This window comes from Gymnoscopelus microlampas (genome assembly GCF_963454915.1).
Source record: "Gymnoscopelus microlampas genome assembly, chromosome: 11".
NCBI classification, from domain to species: Eukaryota; Metazoa; Chordata; class Actinopteri; order Myctophiformes; family Myctophidae; genus Gymnoscopelus; species Gymnoscopelus microlampas.
This window is the reverse complement of record NC_139948.1, coordinates 11,458,932-11,483,468: the sequence shown is the minus strand read 5'-3', so window position 1 is coordinate 11,483,468 and position 24,537 is coordinate 11,458,932. Positions and strand designations below refer to the sequence as shown.

General features: G+C 45.1%; 3 protein-coding genes across 3 annotated transcripts; all 3 read right to left on the bottom strand.

Moving 5' to 3' along the window:
* Positions 1-3,471: 3,471 nt before the first annotated feature.
* Positions 3,472-5,334, bottom strand: LOC311054596 (autophagy-related protein 9A-like; the record flags this gene model as incomplete). Its single annotated transcript, XM_084070603.1, has 1 exon — positions 3,472-5,334. The coding sequence occupies one exon, from the start codon at positions 5,332-5,334 to the stop codon at positions 3,472-3,474; it is 1,863 nt and encodes a 620-aa protein (XP_083926729.1).
* A 3,913-nt stretch (positions 5,335-9,247) lies between these two features.
* LOC311054594 (neutral amino acid transporter B(0)-like) lies at positions 9,248-10,801 on the bottom strand (the record flags this gene model as incomplete). Its single annotated transcript, XM_084070601.1, has 1 exon — positions 9,248-10,801. One exon carries the CDS (start codon positions 10,799-10,801, stop codon positions 9,248-9,250), a length of 1,554 nt encoding a protein of 517 aa, XP_083926727.1.
* An 8,591-nt stretch (positions 10,802-19,392) lies between these two features.
* Positions 19,393-22,224, bottom strand: LOC311054593 (ran-specific GTPase-activating protein-like; the record flags this gene model as incomplete). The annotated part of the gene is made up of 2 exons (XM_084070600.1): positions 19,393-20,052; positions 22,027-22,224. 2 exons carry the CDS (start codon positions 22,222-22,224, stop codon positions 19,393-19,395), a joined length of 858 nt encoding a protein of 285 aa, XP_083926726.1.
* Between the last annotated feature and the right edge of the window lie 2,313 nt (positions 22,225-24,537).

Below are 24,537 nucleotides of genomic sequence, written 5' to 3'. Positions count from 1 at the left end.
TCCAAGGGTAATGACTGTAGTAATGACAGCGGCGGTGCTGCGCTGAATCTGTACCCCCCCCCCCCACCCCTCCTTCCTTCGCAGATTCTATAGTAGGCAAACCCACAATGCAATGCTTTGTTTTCAAGAGTTTTGTGCACAAACATCAGTAGCATTATATAAAAATGTGCGTGGCAAAGAAGACGAAAACCTACCACTTCCATACGGAATGAGAGGAAAACTTTTTTTTTCACTTTTTCTTTTGTACCATTCCAAGTGCATATGCTTTATATGTAACTGCCTCCTCGGGTACATTTTTAAGGTATTTTCACCAAAGGGATATTTTAAAAGTAGTTCTCAAGTCAAAAAAGTCTGGGCATCCCTGCTCTAGAGCCAGCCATAAGCCAACGTTTCCACTTCACACAGGATACCTCAAGATTTAAGAGGCGGATTGCCATCATCACATTCATGCTCCCAGAGAATGAACTCTAACTAACTAACTCTAAGTGACCCAAGACCTTTCCTTTACCAAAATTGAAAACCTTGCACAGGGTTGGGGTTAGAAAGATGTTGGCCTTTCCTCTAGCAGCACATGACACATGACAAAGTGTTTTGTTCTGCCAGAAAAGGCGCTATGATCAGTGTCTTTTAAAGTGGACGGATGCCTTCGCATTTTGGTCACTTCTTATGGTGTTTAATCTAGATTCCTGCTGTCGTCTGTCCCCTGCTACCCTGTTACAAACAGTCTGGAGTCTTATTTAATTGTGGGCCTGACATGAGAGAATGCAGGAATCGGTCCTAAAACATGAATGCCACATAAGGCCAAACACAACGGTCTCAACCAGTACACCACCTGCCGGTACATATACCAGTATACTTAAACAACTGCAGCCGTGATGAAGACCATCTTCCACTTGTCCTGTCGCCACGGCTGTCAGGCGATGCAAGTGTTGAGCTCCAGGACAGAGCAGGGATGTCACTTTAAGTCAGTGCAGCGGATGGGGGCTCCTGTTTGGCTCGGCAGGCTGTTGTAAGGCGCCTTCCAGCAGCCTGCGGATTAGGGGGCTCATCTCAGCCCCCTGGGAACACTGCAGATTTACCCTCTGATTTAAATGCAGTCGAAGAGCAAGCCAAGCACATCATCCTCTGCTCTGTCTCACTTTCTCCCTCCCTCCCTCCCTCCCTCCCTCTCTCTCTCTCTCTCTCTCTCTCTCTCTCTCTCTCTCTCTCTCTCTCTCTCTCTCTCTCTCTCTCTCTCTCTCTCTCTCTCATCTCTCTGTGCCTCAACCTCCTCTCTCTCTCTCTCTCTCTCTCTCTCTCTCTCTCTCTCTCTCTCTCCCTCTCTCACTTTCACTGTTAAGGTCGATTGAATTGCTTTGAGTGAGTTTTGAACGACATCACATCACACGTGTCTCACAACATTCTGAGTTTGGAGCATTCATAGTACCGTCCGCAACTCACTGACAGCTTCACAAAATGTAAACAAGGAAGTGAATGTGTTCCCTTGCGTGTCCATGGCAATGGAATTTACTTCATCATCCCAACCAGACTATTACATTTTTCCAGAGGTACGCAACACCCTCTGTGAAGATCTTCTGCGACACATTATCGTTGTTTTGACATCACTTCAGCGCAAAGCATTAATGTTGCCATGTCAGCATATAAGCTCCCATCACACTGGCATCATTCATGTGCAGTGTAGTCTCCCGAGCCAGACTGTTACCTCCCACAATTTTCAAATGCTTCCGTCATACAGTCTGGAGCACGGAAGCTCTGAAAATGATCAGAGGATAAAGCTTCTGTTACTGGCTGCTTATCAGAAATGTACATTCAAAAATACAATGTAAAGTTATTTTAAGATACATTGTAGAGAACGGAAATGACGAGGTAGGTAGGTATGTTTTGCCTACAAAATAATTCCTCACTATAAATCGAATCATTCATAGTGAAAAAACCTAAAGAGATGACATCATAGATGGCTGGCCACATGACGTCTGAGATCCGGGTGCATTTCGCCTTTCCGACATGTTGCCTTTCCGACGTTGACGAACCCTATACCTAACCCTAACCCTAACCCTAACCGCACGCGGAAGCCACTAGTCGGAGTGGCGAGATGTCGGAATGGAAGGAGAACCCCCTGAGATCCACATGGAAGCCACCCCATTATTATAACTGTAGCCTTATTTGAGTATCTATGTATACTTAACTTTTTTTTTGTTTTTGGTGCCGAGATTGTGGTATATACTGTAAGTACTATAGGACAGATGTGACATTGTGGTCATTATGTATTTATTATCAGTTACAGTGCATGACAAGGCACAGATTTCAGTTCGAAATCAGTTTTACTTTTTCTTTTTCTTGGGATGTTTGTTAAGGGAAGATGATTTGATTTATACCATTTATTTCCTGCATGTGTGTGTGTGCATGCATGCGTGCTTCAAAGTATTTTTTTAAAACAAGTACTTTAACTTGAGTAAACATTTGATTAATGAACTTTCACCTGGCGTAATGTAATATTTGGCCAGTATGACTCAAGTAATGGGGTTGTTTACTTTGTCCACCACTGGCGAGGAGGCATCTCATCCTCAGAGCCCGTGCCATCATGGTGCCGTGGGGCAGACTGCCCGCACCCCGCCCCCCATGGGAACGTGTTTAAACCTCACCACCCTGCCCCCTGTGCACCTGAAGAAGCTGCAGCAGTCATTCCTCCGTAACAATGGCTGCTGCTCTGTAGCGGCGCCCACTCCTGGCCTGTGTTGGTGCTGTAGATGGCTGAAGCCAAGGGAATAGCACTGGGTCAAGAGACTGAGGTGGGGAAGGTGTGGGACTGGGGGAAGTGCCTGGAGTGAGGGCTGAGGTCACTTGTGGCCTCATATTATTATCGGGGATGCTGTCGTTGCTCTCCTGTCTGTGCCATGTATAACGAGACAGCTCGCCCCAAGGATGCCGTTTGTGGTGCTCATGCATGTAGAGCATTGGGGGTCCTTGAGGGAGTTCCAGGGGGTCCCCAGCTAAATGATGGATAGTTAGGAACCAAATGGACCCTTTTGGGTCTGTAACTCTGACAGTATACAAATGGAACCAAATGGACCCGTTAGGGTCCATTTGGTTTAAACAAGGACCCCCAGTTTGACATGCATTAGCATGTCAAACTGGGGGTCCTTGTTTAAAATTAAAATGGTTGAGAAGCACTGCTAGAGCCGTAAAAAAAACTTCTCTTATGGGGGTCCCTGGCATATCTTTTCAAATGGGGGTCCGCGGGCTAATAACTGTCAATCTGGGGGTCCTTGACATGAACATTTTTGAGAACCACTGATGTAGAGCTCATTTCAGTTGAGGCCGTACTCTGATAGAACTGAACTCGTCAGCTATCCCTCCCTCACACTGTTGCAGAAACTGTTGTGCATCAGTCCCCGAGCCTGCCATTGGTCTACTTGTGACTCGGGCGTGGCCAACGGCCCTGTATGAGCAGCCCTTAAGCTGCGTGATTGGTCAAAGTCCAGGCCAAAAATGACGATAGGCTAATGTGGGCGGGCCTACCAAGAAGTTGCCAATGAGACTCCTTGGATCAGACTGGGACAGTGAGGTGGTTGTGTGCGGGTCTGCCAGGGCCCAGGTCGCCTCCCTCTGGACCCGTTCTTTGAGCTGACAAATGAAGTGTCTGGACTCATGGGGAGGCTGCCACTGGGGGTTGGTAATGGCAAAGTGTATCAGAGACAGCTCTGTCTTTCGATCCTCCGCTTGCTGGTAAAAAGACGCCTCCGTCTTCCCTTCTGACGTCCACGCAGGGTGTCCGTGCTGCCTAATGTCCATCTGGGCAAAGGAGCAAGTGTCCCCCAACCCAGCCACCTCCACAGTGAAGTTCCTAAAGAAGTCAATGATGTCCAGAGACTTTCTCCTCAGGTGGAAGATCAGGATGAAGGGAGTCACCACTGGACTGATCAGCTCCTCCAGGATTAGAACAGCCTTGTACTGGAAGAGCTGAGAGAACTGGTTACGGGTCTCATGTCTGTGTGCGTTTCCCTGCCAGTGGTCCGGCATGTAATTAACATGGGCCTGGATCAGCCTCAACAGCTGCTCAGGACAAAACACCCTGTGCTTGTCCGGAATTAATGAAATGCAGACGGTAACACACAGTCCGAGCAGCGTGATGGCTGTGAGGACGTGTTCCACTGCTACAACATCCTTGTCATAGAGAGTCAAGGCGACAAGAACAGCCAGGGGAGAGCCAGCAAAGAATGCTACATTCCTAGCCACCACAGTCACCAGCGGGGACTGAAAACTGTTCATATACCTGTATGAAGCCACGTCTGCCTTGCCGAGACGTGACATGAGTTCATGGTCCAGCTCATTGAAGTGACGCAGGTAACATTGAGCATAGAGAGACCAGCACCTGGCTCCCAGAAAACCAGGCTGCCGCATGATCACACCAGTGTAACTAAAGAAGGCATAGAGTATCTGCCACACCAGAATGACCGGACATAGCAAAAGATTGGCAATTCCAATCAACAATATACGAGATGCGAGTTTGTCCGCCAGCTCCAGCCTGTTGCCTGCTTGTTTGTACTCTTGCTTCAGACTCCATTCGTTCTCAAACAGAGAGCCTAGACCCCAAAAGAAGATGAGCTCAAAGTTGTACTTAAGACCGCACGTGTAGAACGCAATCTCTCCGAGTAAAGGCGTCCGGAAACGTACAGGAAGGAGAGACTTATTCACCATGGCAACCATGTAGTTTTTCGAGCGGAGGATACGGTGATAGACATCGAGTTCCGTCAGTTCCTTTTTGTAAATGCAAATCTGGTGTTCCTTCTGGATCTCTATGATTCTGGCCTGAACCTCCTGCCACGTTGTATAGGTCAGCTCTGACATGGTCATCTTGAGGGCACTAGTGTAGAATGATCTGATCTCCCAGTAGCAGTAGACATTGTAGATGAACTTAGCAAGTCTGTGCAGCCAGAACATGGCAGAGATTACCAGTACAAAGATCACAAACGTGTTGTCATGGATATGGGAACTGCAAACATCAGCAGGGAGGAAGGCATCGTGCAAGGTGACTTTAGACGAGTTTGTGTGTTTCACATACTTGTTGGCGAAGAGGATGTCATAGTCCACGCAGTTGACCAGGAACACTGTGAAACCCACCACAAACAGCAGCTGAACCAGCTCAAGGATCTCCCCCAGTAGCATGCAGGTAAATCCATTCTTCTGATGCAGGTTATAGACCCTCTGGAAGAACAGGTCAAGGTTTTCTATATGATGCCATTGGGACTTGGCTCCTTCGGGCACATGCACCAGCAGATTCTCGTCCCCCGGAGCGGAGTCACTGTAGTAGGCCTCGGAGTCCAAATGTACCATGGTAACAACAACTTCAGTCATACCAAGCAACCAAATCTGCTGCTACAGATTCAACTCAAGCAGTATGACCTCCCTGGCACTGGTGTTTACGCAACATTCCAAATTGAGAGCAAAACAGAACGAATGGTCGCAGTACAGATAATACTCCTTCTCTTTCCACCCCTCTTGCACTCTTGCATCTGCCCTTCACACCAGAGTAATACAGAAAATTACAAGACTTGTTTTTGTGTTTGTTTAGCCCCTAAACAGAGTATTCTGATGATGTCACAGTAGCTAGATAATTTACCCCAGTTTCATTGGAAATGAGGGCTTGCCCCTCAGTACTCCCGAGTATAAATATAGGTGATGATGATTTGTGAAGTAGCCATTACCAGAGTATGTGGAGGCCAGATTGTGACGTCAGTCATCTATTACATAAGTATCTTGATGTCAGGTATCTCCATATTTGGGCCAAAACTAAGAACAAATACACAGTCGTTATCTGATTGACGTCATCTATGACAGGGGTTTTCAACCGGTGGTCCGCGGACCACTGGTGGTCCGCGAAGGTATTGCAGGTGGCCCCTGGCCAAAAAAAAAAAAAAAAAAAACTTTTATTTTAAAAAAAATTTTGTTTTACTTTTAATAACTTACAGGAGTTCTTACTGTATTGTGTGTGTGTAATATGAAATGTGTGCTTACCATAATCACAGTAATCCTTAATCATTTTCCATCATATTCAAACAAAATCGCTGTATTTTATTAGATATTATATTGATATTATAGCTATTTTCTCCAGCTTCCTGTGGTACATGAACCCCCCACCACTATTGTGTGGGGTGGGTCTATGATGGACCCGCCACGCACAATAGTGGTGGTCCCCAGGTTGCTTTTAGTCAGGATGGTGGTCCCTGGGTCGAAATCAGTTGAAAACCCCTGATCTATGACATCAGTACCATGACATCAGGTATCTCCATATTTGGGCAAAACCCAAGGACAGAGTCTGTTTCCCATTATATTCAATCCTATATTAAAATTGTCTAATGGGAGGGCCGGCGGACCTGACGTCACTCTGACTCAGCCATAATCATATAAGGAGTTCCAGAAGCAGACATCTCCATATATGGGCACAAAAGGGACACAGACAGACGGATACAACGTGGACTCTGACAAAGCCCTCAACATTACGACTCAGACATATTGGTCGGAGGGGCAGTGCAGCATAGGTGTGAGGTCTCCGTAGTGACCGCGAAAATGGGTAATCGTTCTAATGACACCTCCTTTCTATGGGACAGTGCACCTCCCCTTGTGGTCTCCCGATAGTTTCTCAGGCTAGTTTTGAAAGAAACCAGTGATTCACATTTTTTTATGGATGGTGTCAGGGCATTCCACATTTGTTCTATATCTGGGTAGTACCAGATCGTTGTCGCTCCCTCTAGTATTGTGGCTTTGGGTGTCACTCACTTTGGAGAAGTTAGTCAGGTATGAGGGTATTGAGGGCACTGCCCTCTTTGACTATCTTATACCAATCCCATTTTTATTTGTTTAACCCCTGAGCCATCCCAGACTAGCAAAGTGTGTTGGAGTTAGGTGGGTCATGGGCTTTAGATTTGAAGTTCATTTGGTGTGTTGCAAGATATCAACAACAAAAAATAGGTGACTTCATTATTAGGGATGTAACAATTATAGCTGTTGATGTTACAATTATAATCTGACGAAGAACCGCGGTTTATTGCACATAGATTTATTCCAACACTAGATGTATGAAATCACATGAACATTCCTAAATTACAGGTTTTATTGTATGTTCACCACAAAATGTCTTTGTAATCTCCACCAGGCCAGAATGGCCAGGAGCGGGAGCTTATGTTTTTGTCCCTGTCTGTGTGTCTACTGTATGTATAGCTAATCTTGAACACTGCTTGACCGATCGGTGTGAAACTTTTCACACACACTTCCAGTAGGCAAAGGAAGAACCTCTACCAAAAAATGTTCAAATCGCCCTGGTAGTTTTGGCTTATAACTTTTCAACCATAGTAGGTTATACAATCAAAGAAAGGGCAACACCCATTTTCCGCCATTTCACGTTTTCTTCAAAACACACGTTTTGCTCCTACAGATTTTTCCTATTCAATTCCGATTGGCTGCAACAGAAAAATGCCACAACTCATGATCGCAACATCCGATCTACCCAAATTTTTTATCACATATCGAGGGGCCTCTAAACAAAGCAGAGCCGAAAGCGATTTCACCTCCACCCATTGAGGGTGCCACAAATGCTACAAATGTCACTGTTTGTAGAAGAAACACATATGATACTCCATACCGATTGCCTGTAATTTGCCTTTTTGTGGGTGGGGCCTATTTCTTACAAAAACAAATGAATGAACACAACATCCAGTAATACCCAAATTGGAATCGCATGTTGAGGAGCCTCTAATAGACCACACCTCCACAACCACTTTCATTTCTGCCCATAGGGTGCACCACAAATGTGAACGGTTGCACCGCCTGTCGTATACAAACTCCATTATCCCTCACAGCTTTCTCGTGTCCTAATGACTGCACCCCACACCTGACACAGCCCTCGGTAGGCAACAAAGCTCTTTTTGTGCCCATGCAACATGGGCACAAAATGTCTTCTTAGTTCAAAACCTCCCGGCTGTCCGGACTGTTTGCTTTGTGTCATTCCCCTGCTCTCTGCTTTACTGTCTCTGTCTCACTGACGCTATCAAAATAAAAGCCAAAACACACATCACACACTGCATCTCGGGTACTTATCCTGCTCTGTCCTATCTCCTACGTATGTCCTCACTCAAACCGGAAGTAGAAGTTGGTCTGCCATTTTGCCACTCGTGTCATGTCTCTTATTCGTGCTCGAACGATAGCGAGTCCTCAGAGGAGGGACAAAGACACAAGGAAAGGACACAAGTGTAGGAAATGAGGATTTGATTTGACAATTTGAGATTTGGTGGAGTGGAAAAAAAGAAAGGGTCTGAGTATAGACCCCTGGGGGACCCCAGTCAAAGATGTATATAGTGGTCAGGTTGCCACTTTGAGGACTGTACAGCTTATAAAGGGTTCTCCATCATCACCGTTCTGGTCTGCAGGCAGGGTCTGTTGTTACACCAAACCATAGTCCCTCACTGTTCCTCCACACTCTCTCTTACCTCCTGCACATGCTTGGCTTTTTTTTTGTGGAGAAATAAGGTTCCACTTGGAACTTTGTATTGTAACACTGCCTTTTTCATCATTTTCTTTTCTTTCTTTTTTTTTTACATTTGAAACATTTGGGGCAGAGGTCCTTCCTTGGCCGGGTATGCATGCAAAGTGTCAGGCTGATATAGGTCTAGTGGTGTCCGAGATTAGCTGTCACGGACACACGGACAGACAGGGATGAAATAATCTCCCGCCCCTGGCTGTTATGGGGAGAGATGGGCTGGTGGAGATAAAAAAAAACATATTGCATTCATCTGTACAGTAATAGAGCCATGCTTGTTTTGCTTACACTGTTAATGCACATAGATTAGTGTACTTGATGTATAGATGTATACCTCACCGCACATTCTATAAATCTATACTGTACTGTTATTATTTAGTATCATATTAGTTATTACAAAATTATATTATGTACATCTTATTGCTGTTCTTAGCACGTTACAGCAACATTTCGTTGCATGTACAGTAGCCTACCTGTATCTTGATTAACACAAACCTGCACAGCACCAGTCATGTCCTCTGGTAAACCAGTGTTGTAGCTGATTTGTGTATTACTTTCACTTGGGTGTAAAGCTGCATGTGATGGCAAAGATGTAGTAAATTGGATGTTGAACCCTTTAGCTGCAATTTAATAGTAAAATTGGTTAATCTCTGCATCCCTATTCTTCATCACCTTCACCCACTCTCAGAGGCATTGTGATCAAAGCCGTCAAGGCTAGCAAATGATTGACTCTTTGTCACACAGCGAGTCCCCCTCGGTGTGACCCAGTCCGTCTCGTTTCTTCTGAATGAACGGTGGGTCTTTCTCATCCATCCTCACCTCGCTTAGCTCCGCCTCCGTCCCTTTAGAGGTGCGGTCCACAAAATGCTGCAAAATCCCGGCTCCAATTGCATCACCCTCCACGTTGATCACTGTGCAGACACGGTCAATGAGCCAGTCAGCAGCCAAAATGAGAGAGATATCATTAATGGGCAGTCCGACCGCCTCCAGGATGATAGCAAGAGTCAAGATGCCCCCTGCAGGTACCCCCGCCGTGCCCACACTTGAGGCTGTAGCTGTCACTAGCATGATCATGACATGGACAAAGCTGAGATGGATGCCATGGAGCTGGGCGATGAACACAGCAGCCACACACTGGAAGAGAGCAGCTCCATCCATGTTGACCGTAGCACCAATGGGCAAAATGAAACGGCTGATGTGTTTGGACACACCGTTGTTCTCTACACACTTGATCATCAGGGGCAGGGTGGCAGAGCTGGAGCCAGTTCCAAAGGCTGTTGTCAGAGCAGTGACTATCCCCCACAAGAAGGTATAAGGGTTCTTCCTGGTGAAGAGGAAGTAAATCCCAGGCAGTACCAACACACCTTGGATGGCCATGCCAACGATACAGCAGGCTATATATTTTCCCATACTGACAAACAGTGTGCCAACATCCTCCATCTCTACAATTTTCTCCACCATAATGAACATAATACCGATAGGGGCATACCACATAATCCAAGACACCAGGATCATGGTGGCTTCATTGAATGAATTAAAGAACTTGATGAGGATCTCTCCCCCCTCTCCAAGTTTCCTCAAAGCCACACCAAGCACGATTGAAAACATCACAAGACCCAGAATGTTCATGCCATCCTGTTCTGTTCCAAAGGGCACCTTCTCAATGACGTTGGGCATTCCCTCTGTGCCATTGCTGGTAACCAGCTTGTAGCTTGTGGCATACGACCGGAAGGCAGCAGTCACCAAGTTGGAGGGAAAGATATTTCTGACCAGGTCCAAGAACGAGTCCACAGCCTCTTTGGCCTGGGGAATGTCATCCTCCCAACCTGGCACTATGGGCTTGCTGCCGGTGACCGACCCGGGGTTGATAATGAAAGCCAGACTCACCCCGATGACAGAGGCGATCAGGGTGGTGACCAGGAAGTAAAGCATGGCATAGCCACCCAGCTTGCCCAGGGATTTTGGGTCTAAGCTGGCTGCTCCGGACACCAAACTGCACACCACCAGAGGAATGATGATCAACTTCAGCATGCGGATGAGCAGCTCTCCTGGGAACCCCAGATAGATGACCTGGGTCCGGCTCAGCTCCGCGTTGCGCACACCGAATCCGATGAAAACCCCGATGATCACCCCTGCCAGGGTGAGAATCACCAGCAGGTTCCGCATCAATAGCTTCTTGACCCGTTGGGCCACTGGCTGCTTTCTGCTGTTGGATGCATCTCCCTCTTGTTCCTCCCTCACCTCCTCCATGTTGATCGTCTCAGCCATTGTGCGTCCTGGAAGTTCAACCAACAAATGTGGTTAACTGGGAACCACCGGCCTGCTCCAGGGGTTTCCGGCAAGAAATAACCAATGATTGATTACAAGCCTAAAATTTATGTTATGTCACCACAAACAAATTATTCTTACAGCTCCGAATTTGGATCTTTGCTATACTGAGCCCTCTTCAGGTCGCACTCTGTTTTAAGCTGAGCAGCCTCAACACTCACACCATCAATATGTCAGGTATACCCAAATATGGAGTTACATTTCAGTCTTAACTATATATAGAGGTATCTAGATATGGAGTCAATGAAGGCAATATCAAGGTAACACTAGGAACCTGATGTCAACAAACATAGAGGTGGCTCTGAGGAGCAGCTGTTGACAATGACAGCTGGCTCCAAGATTCTTTATGGCAATCTGTACAGAATCACAATTAATTAATAGGCCCTAACAGGGATGGTTCTAGTCGACCAACTTCGAACTTCGATCCTGACTCTAAAATAGTTAAAATGCCCAGCATGAGACATGTTGTACATCAACAAACAAAGCCTCAAAGAATATTAATGTTGGAGAGCATATCTATATGCATATCAGACAACATAAGTAGAGGCTGATTCTCCATTACTGGCCCAAGAAAACACATTTTGAACGGGCATCTCATGTCCCGTTTGACCTAAGGTATGACATGTTTTACACAATCCCTCGTGAGAATCAACGTTGCCACCATAATCTCTGCCTACTTAGATTTCCACCATTTTTAATTTGAAGAAAAACACTTAAATTCCTACTTCTCGTATTTTTTAAAAAGCTCAAAGAAGATGTCTACACACAATTTGTGGACCAATATCTAAAATCCAAGCATGAGACAAGCTTGTAGGTCAAAAAAGAAGCTCATGAGCCAATAAATATTTAGAGGGTGTGGCTTCACACAAAGGTGATCTAACAAATATTTCCATATAACAACCACAAAACCTGGTATATGCTATCAGCACACATACTGAAGCAGTCCATTATTGGCCCATGAAAACAAAATGGGGTCCCTAGAGAGCTCAAGAAAACGTGTTTCTGAACCATACAAAATGATGTGCACGTGACGCAACAATATCTAAAATCCAATCGAAAATGTAAGTCACAAGCCAATTAATATTGTAGAGGGCATGGCATTTTATTCAAAGGTGAATATCTCATGAATATTTCACCTAACATTTTGATTGAAAAGTTTATTTAGAATATGGCAACTTTTAAAAAACAATATAACAAATGAAAGCAATTAATTCTGATTAACAGAAAATGCATATTCAAAAATTAAATTAATTATATTATAATCCCCCTCCAGTTCTCCAAACAATTTCTGTATGTTACCTGGTAGTAACATTATAAGCCTTGAACATAATCTGTGCTGTTTGGAACATCACTAAGCAGCTCATTTCCGGTTTAGGACTGAAGGTCTTTACACACTGGTGGGAGTGTGACAAATAAATGATCCGAAAATGTGTCACCAAATACTTTCCAAAGTATTCACACTGTACAGTTGATGCCTTATTTATACATGTTGATTTATTTTTGGTGGAAAGCCTAACAACAATCAAAACCAGTGTGAAGTAAGCGGTGCCTTTTGGCGCCCCACGTGAATTTCGAACATCTTGTGACATTTTTGAACACAAGAGCCAATGCATTATTGAAGCTCAAACTGAATTTTAATATAAGATACTGGTGTTTTACTGGTGTTATCCTGAATGACACTTATTACAACAGCCCACAAATACTGATTAAATGTAGTCCCTTCAGTAATAACAATAGTGACTCTATGAACTAAGGTTGTAGTCGAGACCACCTAAAGTGAGTCCAAGTCAAGACCAAGTCCGAGGGGGGGGCGAGTCCGAGTCAAGACCGAGTCCGGAAGGCCAGGGAGGGGGTCGAGTCCGAGTCGAGACCGACAGGAGGCGAGACCGAGTCGAGACCGAGACCAGATTGTTTTTAAATTATTATTATTTGATAGCTGTCCATAAGCACCAGACAGCTCTCTTATAATGTTAATGTGAATGGGCTTCTCATAATATGGGTTTAATAAAATTATTTCATTGCATTATAGTGACTTGGACTCGAGTGGACTCGGTGGGGGTAGAGTCCCGAGTCCCTTAGTCCGAGACCGAGTCAAGACCGAGTAAAATCATGGGCGAGACCGAGACGAAACCAAGTAAATCAAAATGCGGACTTGAGACCGGTCTCGAGACCGAGTAAATCAAAATGCGGTCTCGAGACCGAGATCGGCCTCGAGTACTACAGCCCTACTATGAACTATTATTACTGGTAGCAAAGACATTTCCTTTTAGCTGTGATTCCCCTCTCCCCCCTTCCCGCTCAGTAATCTGATGGAATTAATCACAGCTGTGTGGCTTGCTATGTCCAGAGCGGACCAAGTTTGTTTACATCTAACATGGATATTTCAATAACTGGATATTGGACATTTGGACATCTTGTCACGGAGGTGTTAATTATTTGTATTAGTTTGTATTTATGCATGGTCACTAGTCCCCTTTATGTGTCATTCAGGGTAACAAGATAGTCATTCAGTTTAATGCCAATATTTAAAGAGGTGGTGCCATTGTTTTGCACTTTTTCTGTTTTTCATGTGTCTATGAGGTTGATAGAACTTCATTAAGCCCCCTGGTGGTATTTGTATGTTGTTTTATGTGTTCTTCCTGGAGTTTGAGTTTCTTCCTGGAGGCTGAAACCTTGAGGGTCAAACGTGCCAATAGAAAAACAGCACTTTAATGACACAGTAAAAATATACCCTCCCCCTCATTATCATAACACAACAGGTGTGGGCATGAGGAGGAGGAGGGACTAGGACAGGTGGGTGGTGCTAAGGTGGTGGAGGAGGTGCTAAGGTGAGAACCAGGTATACTTAATGAACTGGAGGCATGTCCACATAAAAACATAATTAAAACACTTTCAGTACACTTTTTTTTAAAACAATCTTCCTCCTAGTATAACCATAATACCTGATGATTATGTTTTTTTGGGGGGGGGGGATTACTGAAAATAACGGCACCCCGTCTTTAAATAATAATTACATTAAAATAAAATAACTTTGTTTTGTTGACTAAGATGGACAAAAACAAATCTCAAAGGATGAAGTAAAAAATGCTTTCCCCCCCTTTTTTCAGTGAAAGCTTTGTAACAAACCTTCAACAAATTGTGCGTTGTAGCCATAACACATTAATATGTGGTATTCAAAATAACATTTTGTTTTTACTGAATAGTAAAATCTCTGATACTATAAGCATTGATATACAGTATAACCTTGTGATTATGAAAATGTTCCTATTTTTTTTCTTTTTCAATCTAAACACTTTATAGCGTACATTCATATGAATGACAATAAATTATTATTATTGTATTTATTCTCAAATATAAATAATGTTAGGGCATAAGTGACAGTCCAATGAACATAAAAACCTCATAACACCCCATATATACTGTATATATTATATATCTCTGCTGTCCGGCAGGAACCAGCTAAAATGTTCATTTTTCAAGAAATGAAAAAAGTGGAATTAGGAGGTTTTGTTCATCATTGATAAGAACAGCTGAATGGACCTCCAAGCTCACAATGAGTTTGGAGGTCAAAAGGTTGTAGAGCCTGGAGTCAGCAAAACCAGCTAACTCCGGTGGACTTCGTTGGTTTAGCAGAAAGTTTGAAGATCCAATGGAGTGGACTGGTTTTGTCAGAAGCGCTTTTTAATTGGTTTTTCATTGGTTCAATATATTTTTTACCTTCTTTCTTTCTTCTTTCTCCTTCTTTCTTTCTTCTTTCTTCTTCTTTCTGTGCTCCTTTACTGAGAGCCCCTCCAGTTTCTCTCTCACTTTGTTCATGTTGCTGTGCACGTTATCTCCCGTTTCTCCTTGTGATTCTCTGACTTCCTCCTCGCACTCAAACGTCGTCTTGTCTGATGCCTTGTTCTCCGTTACTGCCGCTTCGTTTACGTTGTTGTCCGTGTCATCTCCTGTGTCCTCTTTAGATATTTCGACTTCCTCCTTGCGCTCATCAAACTTTGTCTTGTTCTCCTTGCTGTTTCCATCTAATGGCTTGTCATCCTTTACTGAGAGCTCCTTCAGCTTATCTTCCACTTTGTTCACGCTTTCCACATCATCTCCCGTTTCCTCTCGAGATTTTCTGACTTCCTTCTTGCACTCGTCAAACTTCGCTTTGAATTCCTGAGCCTTTGCTGCATTGATGAAACGTATTGCTAGAAGTTCAGGTCTGGGTCTTCCATCAGTGAAGTCTGCCAATGTGTTCCATACCCAGGCCCTATCATTGCCAACGTTGGGCTTCAACTCCATCGTTGGACAGATGTAGTGATTGGCACAGACCTTCAGGGTACGTTCTCTCCTCATCAGTAGGCGGGTTGTGCCCTTCTCTTTGTGTTTCATCAACTTCACATCACCGGTGCCACGCTCCTTCCACTCTGGAGGGTCACTCTCAGAAGCAAAGCGATAGAGCTTGGCCCGCATTTTGAAAAGCTCCTCCTCATCCTCCTCTAGCGTTTTCACCTCCTGTTCTGGAAGGTGCACGATGGGCTCAAAGTGAGGGTCATTTGCATCATCTGTGGATGCGTCATGGTCATCTTCAGTATCCTTTGGACTTGCCTTTTCCTCAAACTCTTTCACCACCTCCTGCTCTGGAAGGGACACGATGGGCTCAAAGCGAGGGTCATGATTTGCATCGTCTGAGTCATGGTCATCATCTTCAGTGTCATTTAGACCTGCCTTTTCCACTAACCATTTCGCCTCCTCATTCTCTGCAAGGGACACGAACTGGGGGTCTTGGGAACCAAGACCCCCAGTTCGTGTCCCTTGCGAGGTTCGTGTCCCTTCCGAGGAAGATGCAACATCTTCCTCGGAAGTATAATCCTCTGAATCATAATCCTCGAAATCATAATCCTCGGGGGCATCCTGGTCCTCCTGAGTGTCCTTTGGATCTGCCATTCTAAAGTAGATCCTATGTAGATTGTGAAATTGTGATTGATTTACCGTCTGCCTACGCTGTTCTCTATCTGGAGTGATATGTCTTGAGCTTACAATAAGTATCTGTCTGCTGGAGCTGACTGATTTGTTTGCGCCTGATGCCATGACAACACATTGAAGTTAGACAACACACTCCATATTTGGGCGTAGCATTGGGACGGATGACGTGGTCGGCCAGCCGGTCCTCCCATTAGCCAATTTGAATAAAGGATTAGTAAATATTGCCATCCATAGGTGGTTTAATGTTTCTGAAGCATATTTTAAAGTAGCCTGGTAAATTCCTCAGATGCAGGCAAGTAAGGCAATAAGATGGCAAAAAAGAAACCTTCATCATTCATCATTCATCATTAAAACGAGTTTGATCCAGAGGGAACTCCTGCATGCAAAACCTTGTGCAGGAGCTAAAAGTTCTCTCAGGAACTCTCCTACTCTTCTGCCCAAAAAAAAGTCAAAGTGAGTGCAACTTTTCTCATTTTGTTACTCAACATGACCATGGCAGAGCCGCTAGTCTCCGACGGTCTTTCTACATTGGGTCAGTCATGGAAACAAAATGTGTGTTTCCCAAATTCCCCTTTTTTCATAACAAGCGGACAGTGTGGGGACACCCTAAGAAGGCAAATTCAGCCTTGTCTTTAAGAACTTGGCCCTCCTAAAGATTGCTGCCCAGGTCTGCTTGGTTTTAAGGCCCATCACCACGATATGGTGCAGGCCAAGAGTGGGAACACATGACAAGGAGCATAGTTGCACCAGCTAAATCCATTAATTATTATAATGGGGAGGGTGTAGACAATCAAGGTCATGTTAATTAATATTTCCCACACTGGGCAATATTTGCTACAGCGGATTATTAAGAACTCTAAAACACATTAAACATACATAAACAAGAACATAGACATGTGTATGTGTCCCGCAGCAGCAAGGAAACAACAACCACCCACCCATCTCCATAATCGTAGACAGCAGACTACGACCATATTGCACCATAGGACACAAAAGAAAGAAAATCATCAGCACATCATTACCATCCTCCGAGATGGTGATGGGCCTGTCATCTGTCCCCTACAACTGAACAGCAGCTACCTGCTCCTGCTTCCAGGAAGTAGGAATAAATTAGCATTTGTACCTGTAGTTTTTTTAGTTGCAGGGGCCTCTAACCGTTGGCCGGCTACGAGCTTGTAGATCTGCTATTTTTGAAAAATCGTAAACATTTTTGCAAATCTTTGAATATATATATTTTTACAAAAGTAAACATTTGTAACTCAAACCTTTGCTTCTGGGGATTCTACAAATGTCTTCTAAATCCTAACAGTTTTTTGATACTATAACATAACTGCTATAATATCAGTGGTTCTCAAACTTTTTTCATGTCAAGGACCCCCAAAATTATATGTATTTGGCCGCGGACCCCCATCTGCCATAATTTTTTCCCTTCCATTTATCTTTTTTAATCATCATCATCATCATCATGCTCTACGCCACCAGATCTCTGTCCGCAAAAGAATTCTGTCCACGAATCCCTGTCCGGTGAATAACTCTGGGAGCAATAGGCAATTGGGAGAATTAAAAAAATCTTAAAACTGTCCTGAAGAGGAGGCACATGATTAAGAAAAAACAGGTCTGAGGGCTTCTCAGGTAGGGTGACGTTCGTGCCATAATCGTCAACAAGGGTAACAGCGAATGCAAAAGGGACGAAGAAGGGAAGAGGCTTAATTTGAAGAGGGAAGAGGCTGGCACCCGGAGGGCGCCATCGTAGTTTATTTATTTGTAACTAGAAAAAGTGCTCCTCGGAGCACAACTCTCCGCTGTTGGAAATATTGGGAATGTTCTATCTGTATAAGTGTCCTATCCGTCCTGTCTGTATAAGTGTCCTATCCCTCCTGTCTGTATAAGTGTCCTATCCGTCCTGTCTATGTAAGTGTCCTATCCGTCCTGTCTGTGTAAGTGTCCTATCCGTCCTCAGTCCTGTCTGTGTAAGTGTCCTATCCAATTGTTACAGTATCCGCCATTTCTCAACCATTTCGTGATTGTTCCTGTCTTACCTCACTCTTACCAGACTTGTGTTGGGAATGTTGGGAATGTTCTAATTCTTATGTTCTAACTGTCCTATCCATCCTGTCTGTATAAGTGTCCGATCCGTCCTGTCTGTATAAGTGTCCTATCCGTCTGTATAAGTGTCCTATCCGTCTTGTCTGTATAAGTGTCCTATCCCTCCTGTCTGTGTAAGTGTCCTATCCCTCCTGTCTGTATAAGTGTCCTATCCGTCCTGTCTGTATACTGTAAGTGTCCTATCCGTCCTGTCTGTATACTGTAAGTGTCCTATCCGTCCTGTCTGTGTAAGTGTCATATCCCTCCTGTCTATGTAAGTGTCCTATCCGTCCTGTCTGTGTAAGTGTTCTATCCGTCCTGTCTGTATAAGTGTCCTATCCATCCTGTCTGTATAAGTGTCCAATCCGTCCTGTCTGTATAAGTGTACAATCCGTCCTGTCTGTATAAGTGTCCTATCCGTCCTGTCTGTGTACTGTAAGTGTCCTATCCGTCTGTGTAAGTGTCATATCCCTCCTGTCTATATAAGTGTCCTATCTGTCCTATCTGCCAATTATGTATCAGCCATGCAGCCATTTCGTGATGGTTCCTGTCTTACCTCACTTTGACAGTGGCAAAGACACTGTCAAAGTGACGCCATGTATTTATACAGTATTTCACCGTATTGTCACGTGTCACGTGAGGCTTGACCAATCGGTGTGTCATATTTAGAAAGTGAAAACAATACTCTCCTGCGGAGAGTAATAATGGGGAGCCAGAGTGGTTGAAATATGCAGAAATCTTGCCTGAGTCATACGTCCTAGAAGACTGATATCATAAATTGGCCAAATGACATCCAAGATCCACAGGGGAGCCACTGCATTGTTAGACCATTATTGGCCGGTCTGTGAATTCATAATCTCGGACCGACCATTCTCCATATTCAGGCAAGACTGATCATCAATATGTTTTTTTATTATTTGATTTTGTTTGGGGAAGGGACCAGGCAGAGTGGACGTACTTTTAAAGAACATGTAAAGAACACGTACAGTAACTACATAGCTACATAACTGCTAATACTATAGGCCAGGGCTCTTCAACATTTTCAGCCCAAGGACCCCCTAGCTGAGAGAGAGATGAAGCAGAGACCCCCTCTATGTATAAAATTGTGTGTCATCGTTTTTGTTTTACTTGGTCTGCTCTTTTTTCCCTCAACACCAAACCTCTTCGCCAAAAATAGCCGATCTACAGCGCGAGGCGTTGTGAGCTTGTAGATCTGCTATTTTTGGCTAAAGTTCTCCTCAGAAAAGGGATGCTAGGGTTCAAGTGGTTAATGTAAAAAATATCATATTACAAAGATTTGGTGGACCCCCTATAGTAACTTTGAGGACCCCCTGGGGGTCCGGGACCCCTAGGGTCCCCTGGAAGACCCCTGCTATAGGCTACTTTAGTTCATATAGCTTTTGCTTTCTTTTAGTGTTCCTCCAAGACACATGATACAGACACAGATGAGTCATTGTCAACCCAGAGCCCAGAGGGGTTCAGTGAATGCAGACTGGAAAGTGTATGGGAGTCTCTGACACTGCGTCCTCCTCGTTCACTGAGAGCTCCTCCAGCTTCTCTGCCACCTTGTTCACACTGTCCGTGTCGCTGCTGTCCGTGTCCCCTCCTCCCGTTTCCTCTCGAGACTTACTCACTTCCTCCTTGCACTCATCGAACTTCACCTTAAATCTCTGAGCCTTTTCTGGACTGCCGAAACGTATTGCCAGACGTTCAGCTTTGGAACTTCCGTCGGTGAAGTCTGCCACCGTGTACCATACCCAGGCCCGGTCACTGCCAACGTTGGCCTTCAACTCCATCGTTGGACAGATGTAGTGATTGGCACAGACCTTCAGGGTACGTTCTCTCCTCATCAGTAGGCGGATGGTGCTCTTCTCTTTGTGTTTCATCAACTTCACGTCACCGGTGCCACGCTCCTTCCACTCTGGAGGGTCATTCTCGGAATCAAAGCGAAAGAGCTTGGCCCGCATTTTGAAAAGCTCCACCTCATCCTCCTCTAGAGTTTTCACCTCCTGCTCTGGAAGGGACACGATGGGCTCAAAGTGAGGGTCGTGATTTGCATCATCTGTGGTGGATCTGTCATGGTCATCTTCTTCAGTGTCCTTTGGACTTGCCTTTTCCTCTAACGTTTTCACCACCTCCTGCTCCGGAAGGGACACAATGGGCTCAAGAGGGGGATCATGGTTCACATGGTCTGTGGAAGAGTCATGGTCATCTTGAGTGCCCTTTGGATCTGCCATTCTATAAAAAATCCGAATGTGAAATGGAAGCTGCTCAAGTGAAGCTTAAATGTTCTCTCTGGCTGACTTCACAAATCTACAACACCTTATATGTAGGCCGAGCAGAGCTCTGGTCTGACATCACTCTGGTCTAACATAACTACATAGCAGGGGCTTTGTCAGAGTATATGTATATATGGAGATCTCGACTCGTTTGTATTTTGAACTTTATCATTTTATACTGGTCAATAAAGGTAAAACTGTGCTGAATCCTTTATAAGGCATAGAGAACCTCATAGGTGACTGACGTCATATACTGGCCACACTTCCGGATGCAAGCAGGCAGACGGACGGGCAGACTTACTGACTGACTGACTGTGACAGACTTGTTTAGGACCATGAGTGACCGCGTCCCAATTCTGGGCATATCATGATGATGAGGTGAACATTCGGAAAAAAATAGGCAAACATTCTGTGGAAATAGAATTTCTACAAGCTCGTAGCACTATTTTTGAAAGCCTATTTAACATACAACAAAGTATACTGTATAGGGTTTAGATGGTTAATCTTGAATTTTCTGGAAATGTGCACTCTTAAATTAACACTGATATTCAAAGATTTGCAAAAATTTTCACTTTGAGAACCAATGGTATACACTACAGTATGTTCCTTTAACCCACTCAATCCGGGAATACTATGTCATTTTAGATTATTTTAGCTATAATGTTATACTTTGGACTATTAAAAAATAGCAGATCTACAAGCTCAGATCTGCCGCGCTATGAGCTTGTAGATCTGCTATTTTTTGAAAAATCTATATTTTTTTCAAATCTTTGAATATACAGTATTTTTAAAGCATTTGTAACTCAAATCTTTGCTTCTGGGGGGGAACAAAATATTTTGAAGATGGGGGTCCGCGACCAAATACATAATACTTTTGGGGGTCCTTGACATGAAAAAGTCTGAGAACCACTGATATTATAGCTATAACAATGATAATCGACTGGTTCTTTAGAACCGGACTCAAGAGCCACTCTGAAGGCCTAGCTGGGTTGTAAGGCCAGCTAGTCGTCCTGAATATGCAATCTGTGATTAACTGGGTTGTAAGGCCAGCCAATCTCCTGGTACTCGGGAGAGAGTTAAGATGTCTCTCGGAATCGCTCTGGAATGTCCCTATCTGAGAGGTTTCGAGCCTCTTCTTATAATGCTGGCTTGCGGTCCTGACATCACTATGATGATGTCAGATAGTGTCAGACGTCTCCCTATATGGAGCTGCCGATGTTAGTTATGGCCAAATATGGGATCAAGACTTCAGCCCTGGACGTGATGGCGATGTCTATACATAGAGTTTCGGGGAAGGGTTCGCTGATGTCAGACTCCGTACAAATGGCACGTTTGGGTCTCTATGACGACTTTGCAGGTCTATTATCTCCATCTATGGGGATCTCCATATATAGGCTATTGCTGGCAACTATGCCCTGAATGTTTCCTAAGTATGCCCTGAATGTTCGTAACAGCCGCCCCACGGTTTTACCATGGAAAAACGTAAACATTTCAAGAACATTCCTGGCATACGCCGCCCCGGATTTCCGGTGGAAATACGTAAACATTCCAGGATGTTCCCTAGCATCCGCTTCTTTCTCCTATTCCTCCTTTCGGTCTTCCATCTCGGTCTGCCATTTCGGCCGTACTCGGAGGTTTGATCGGTAATACCTCCAGAAATGTTTCCAGAACTGGTCGGCGAGGATTTGGCTGTGTCTCCATCTTCGTCTGCTCATCATTTCTGACTCATCATGCAGTACTTGCAGTAGAGATGCGTCCCGCCGCCCCATGAGGAGGATATTTTGCCGCCCCGTGCAGAACTTGGAGCTCCCTCACAGTTCTGAGACGTCATACCTCAGGCTGTCCAGACAAAAACCCATCCTCTGGGAGAGTGGTCCACGTACAGGAACCCATCTGATCTTGGTGACAGGTCGTGATCCGTCGTTGGTTGATTGTCACGGCTCGCGACCTGCGGTTGTCTCTAGACCTGCGGGTGTTCATCCTCTCCAGGCCCCTGTCCTTCTTCCGTCCATTCTCGAGATTGTACGTCATGGAGAATGTCCAGATGGGTTAGGTTGCATTGTGAGCATTTCTTGAGTAGGCCGCAATCCCTGGCCCGGTGAGATCTACGTAGGTCTCTGCCACCAGGAGGGCTTCTTCCAGCTTCAGATGGTCGCATAAAATGCGGAACCTGAATCGTTCTGAGGTGTTGGGAGGGAATGCATCATTCAATGCTCCCTTCAATCTTGTGAATTCTCTAGGATCCGGAGAGGCGACCACCGGTATGATGGGTACCGGTCCCCGATAGAAAGTCTCCCCTGGAGGGCCATGTCGCCGCTTAACGGGAGTTCTCGACCGGTGCCTCCTTGCCAAACCCCGATTGGTTGAAGAAGAACTCTGCCTGGAACGGGTCGCCCTCTGGAACTGCCGTTCGCGCCTCGAGTGTCGTCTACTGCGTGCCGAACTCTGATCGGTCGCTGGAGGAACTTAATAATAATAACTTGGATTTATATAGCGCCTTTCAGAAACCCAAGGACGCTTTACAGTACACACAATAAACACATTAATTGCCAAACGCTTGAGTAAATAAGTGTCTCTTCAATGCGGAACTTACCCTGCGTGCCGAACCCTGATCGGTCGCTGATGAGCTCTGCCTTGAACGGGTCGCCCTATGGGACCGTCGTTTAGGCTTCGAGCAGCGTCTCCTGCGTGCCGAACTCTGATCGGTCGCTGATGAGCTCTGCCTTGAACGGGTCGCCCTATGGGACCGTCGTTTAGGCTTCGAGCAGCGTCTCCTGCGTGCCGAACCCTGATCGGTTGAGGAGGAATTTACCCTGCGTGCCGAACTCTGATCGGTCGCTGATGAGCTCTGCCTTGAACGGGTCGCCATACGGGACCGTCGTTTAGGCTTCGAGCAGCGTCTCCTGCGTGCCGAACCCTGATCGGTTGAGGAGGAATTTACCCTGCGTGCCGAACTCTGATCGGTCGCTGATGAGCTCTGCCTTGAACGGGTCACCATACGGGACCGTCGTTTAGGCTTCGAGCAGCGTCTCCTGCGTGCCGAACCCTGATCGGTCGCGGAGGAACTGGAACTCTGCCTTCTCTTGCGTGTTTCCTTTTCTTTGTGGCTTTTGGCATATTGCTCCTTCACAGTAAGCTTTTGAATCCGGCTCTCCACGAGGGACCAAATATAACAATGATAATCGACTGGTTCTTTAGAACCGGACTCAAGAGCCACTCTGAAGGCCTAGCTGGGTTGTAAGGCCAGCTAGTCGTCCTGAATATGCAATCTGTGATTAACTGGGTTGTAAGGCCAGCCAATCTCCTGGTACTCGGGAGAGAGTTAAGATGTCTCTCGGAATCGCTCTGGAATGTCCCTATCTGAGAGGTTTCGAGCCTCTTCTTATAATGCTGGCTTGCGGTCCTGACATCACTATGATGATGTCAGATAGTGTCAGACGTCTCCCTATATGGAGCTGCCGATGTTAGTTATGGCCAAATATGGGATCAAGACTTCAGCCCTGGACGTGATGGCGATGTCTATACATAGAGTTTCGGGGAAGGGTTCGCTGATGTCAGACTCCGTACAAATGACACGTTTGGGTCTCTATGACGACTTTGCAGGTCTATTATCTCCATCTATGGGGATCTCCATATATAGGCTATTGCTGGCAACTATGCCCTGAATGTTTCCTAAGTATGCCCTGAATGTTCGTAACAATAGCGACATACGGTTTTCAGAAAACTGTTTAGAAGACATTTGTCGATGCGTTCCCGGATTGACTGGGTTAAGAGTTAAAAGCATTGGAGCGAAGGTGAAAGCAATAGGGTTGAGTTAAGACCCTTGTCTCCTCGCCACGGCTGAATGACGCAGAGGGCAGCCTGTCTGTCACGTGGAGGTGTCACCCCTCCTATTGACCCCTGGGTCAAAAAGGCCCCGAGTGACCGTCTGCTGTGGAGAATCAATAGCCACGGCCTGATTTGTTGAGATCTGTGACATAACATGACATATTACTTTCTGTCAGAGCGTGCGGGTCATAGTTCACTGGTTTTAATAGCATCCCAGAGAATGAGGAGAGACAAAGGATGTGGGGGGGGGTACTCTCACTGATACAATTATCTTTGGTCCAGTTGCTTACGTCAGTGGTTCGTTTTCATGCCAAGGACCCCCAAATTGATGTGTATTTGGCCGATAATAATCAGAATTATTCAATATTTTTTGAAAATCTTCTAAAATAGCAGATATACACGCGTTACAACGCGTTCGTGCTGCGCTGTATAACCTTGTATATCTGCTATTTTCTTATAGCCAACGTATAAAATATAGATAAAGTGGTTAAAATCTTTCAGTTGAGAAAGAGTGAG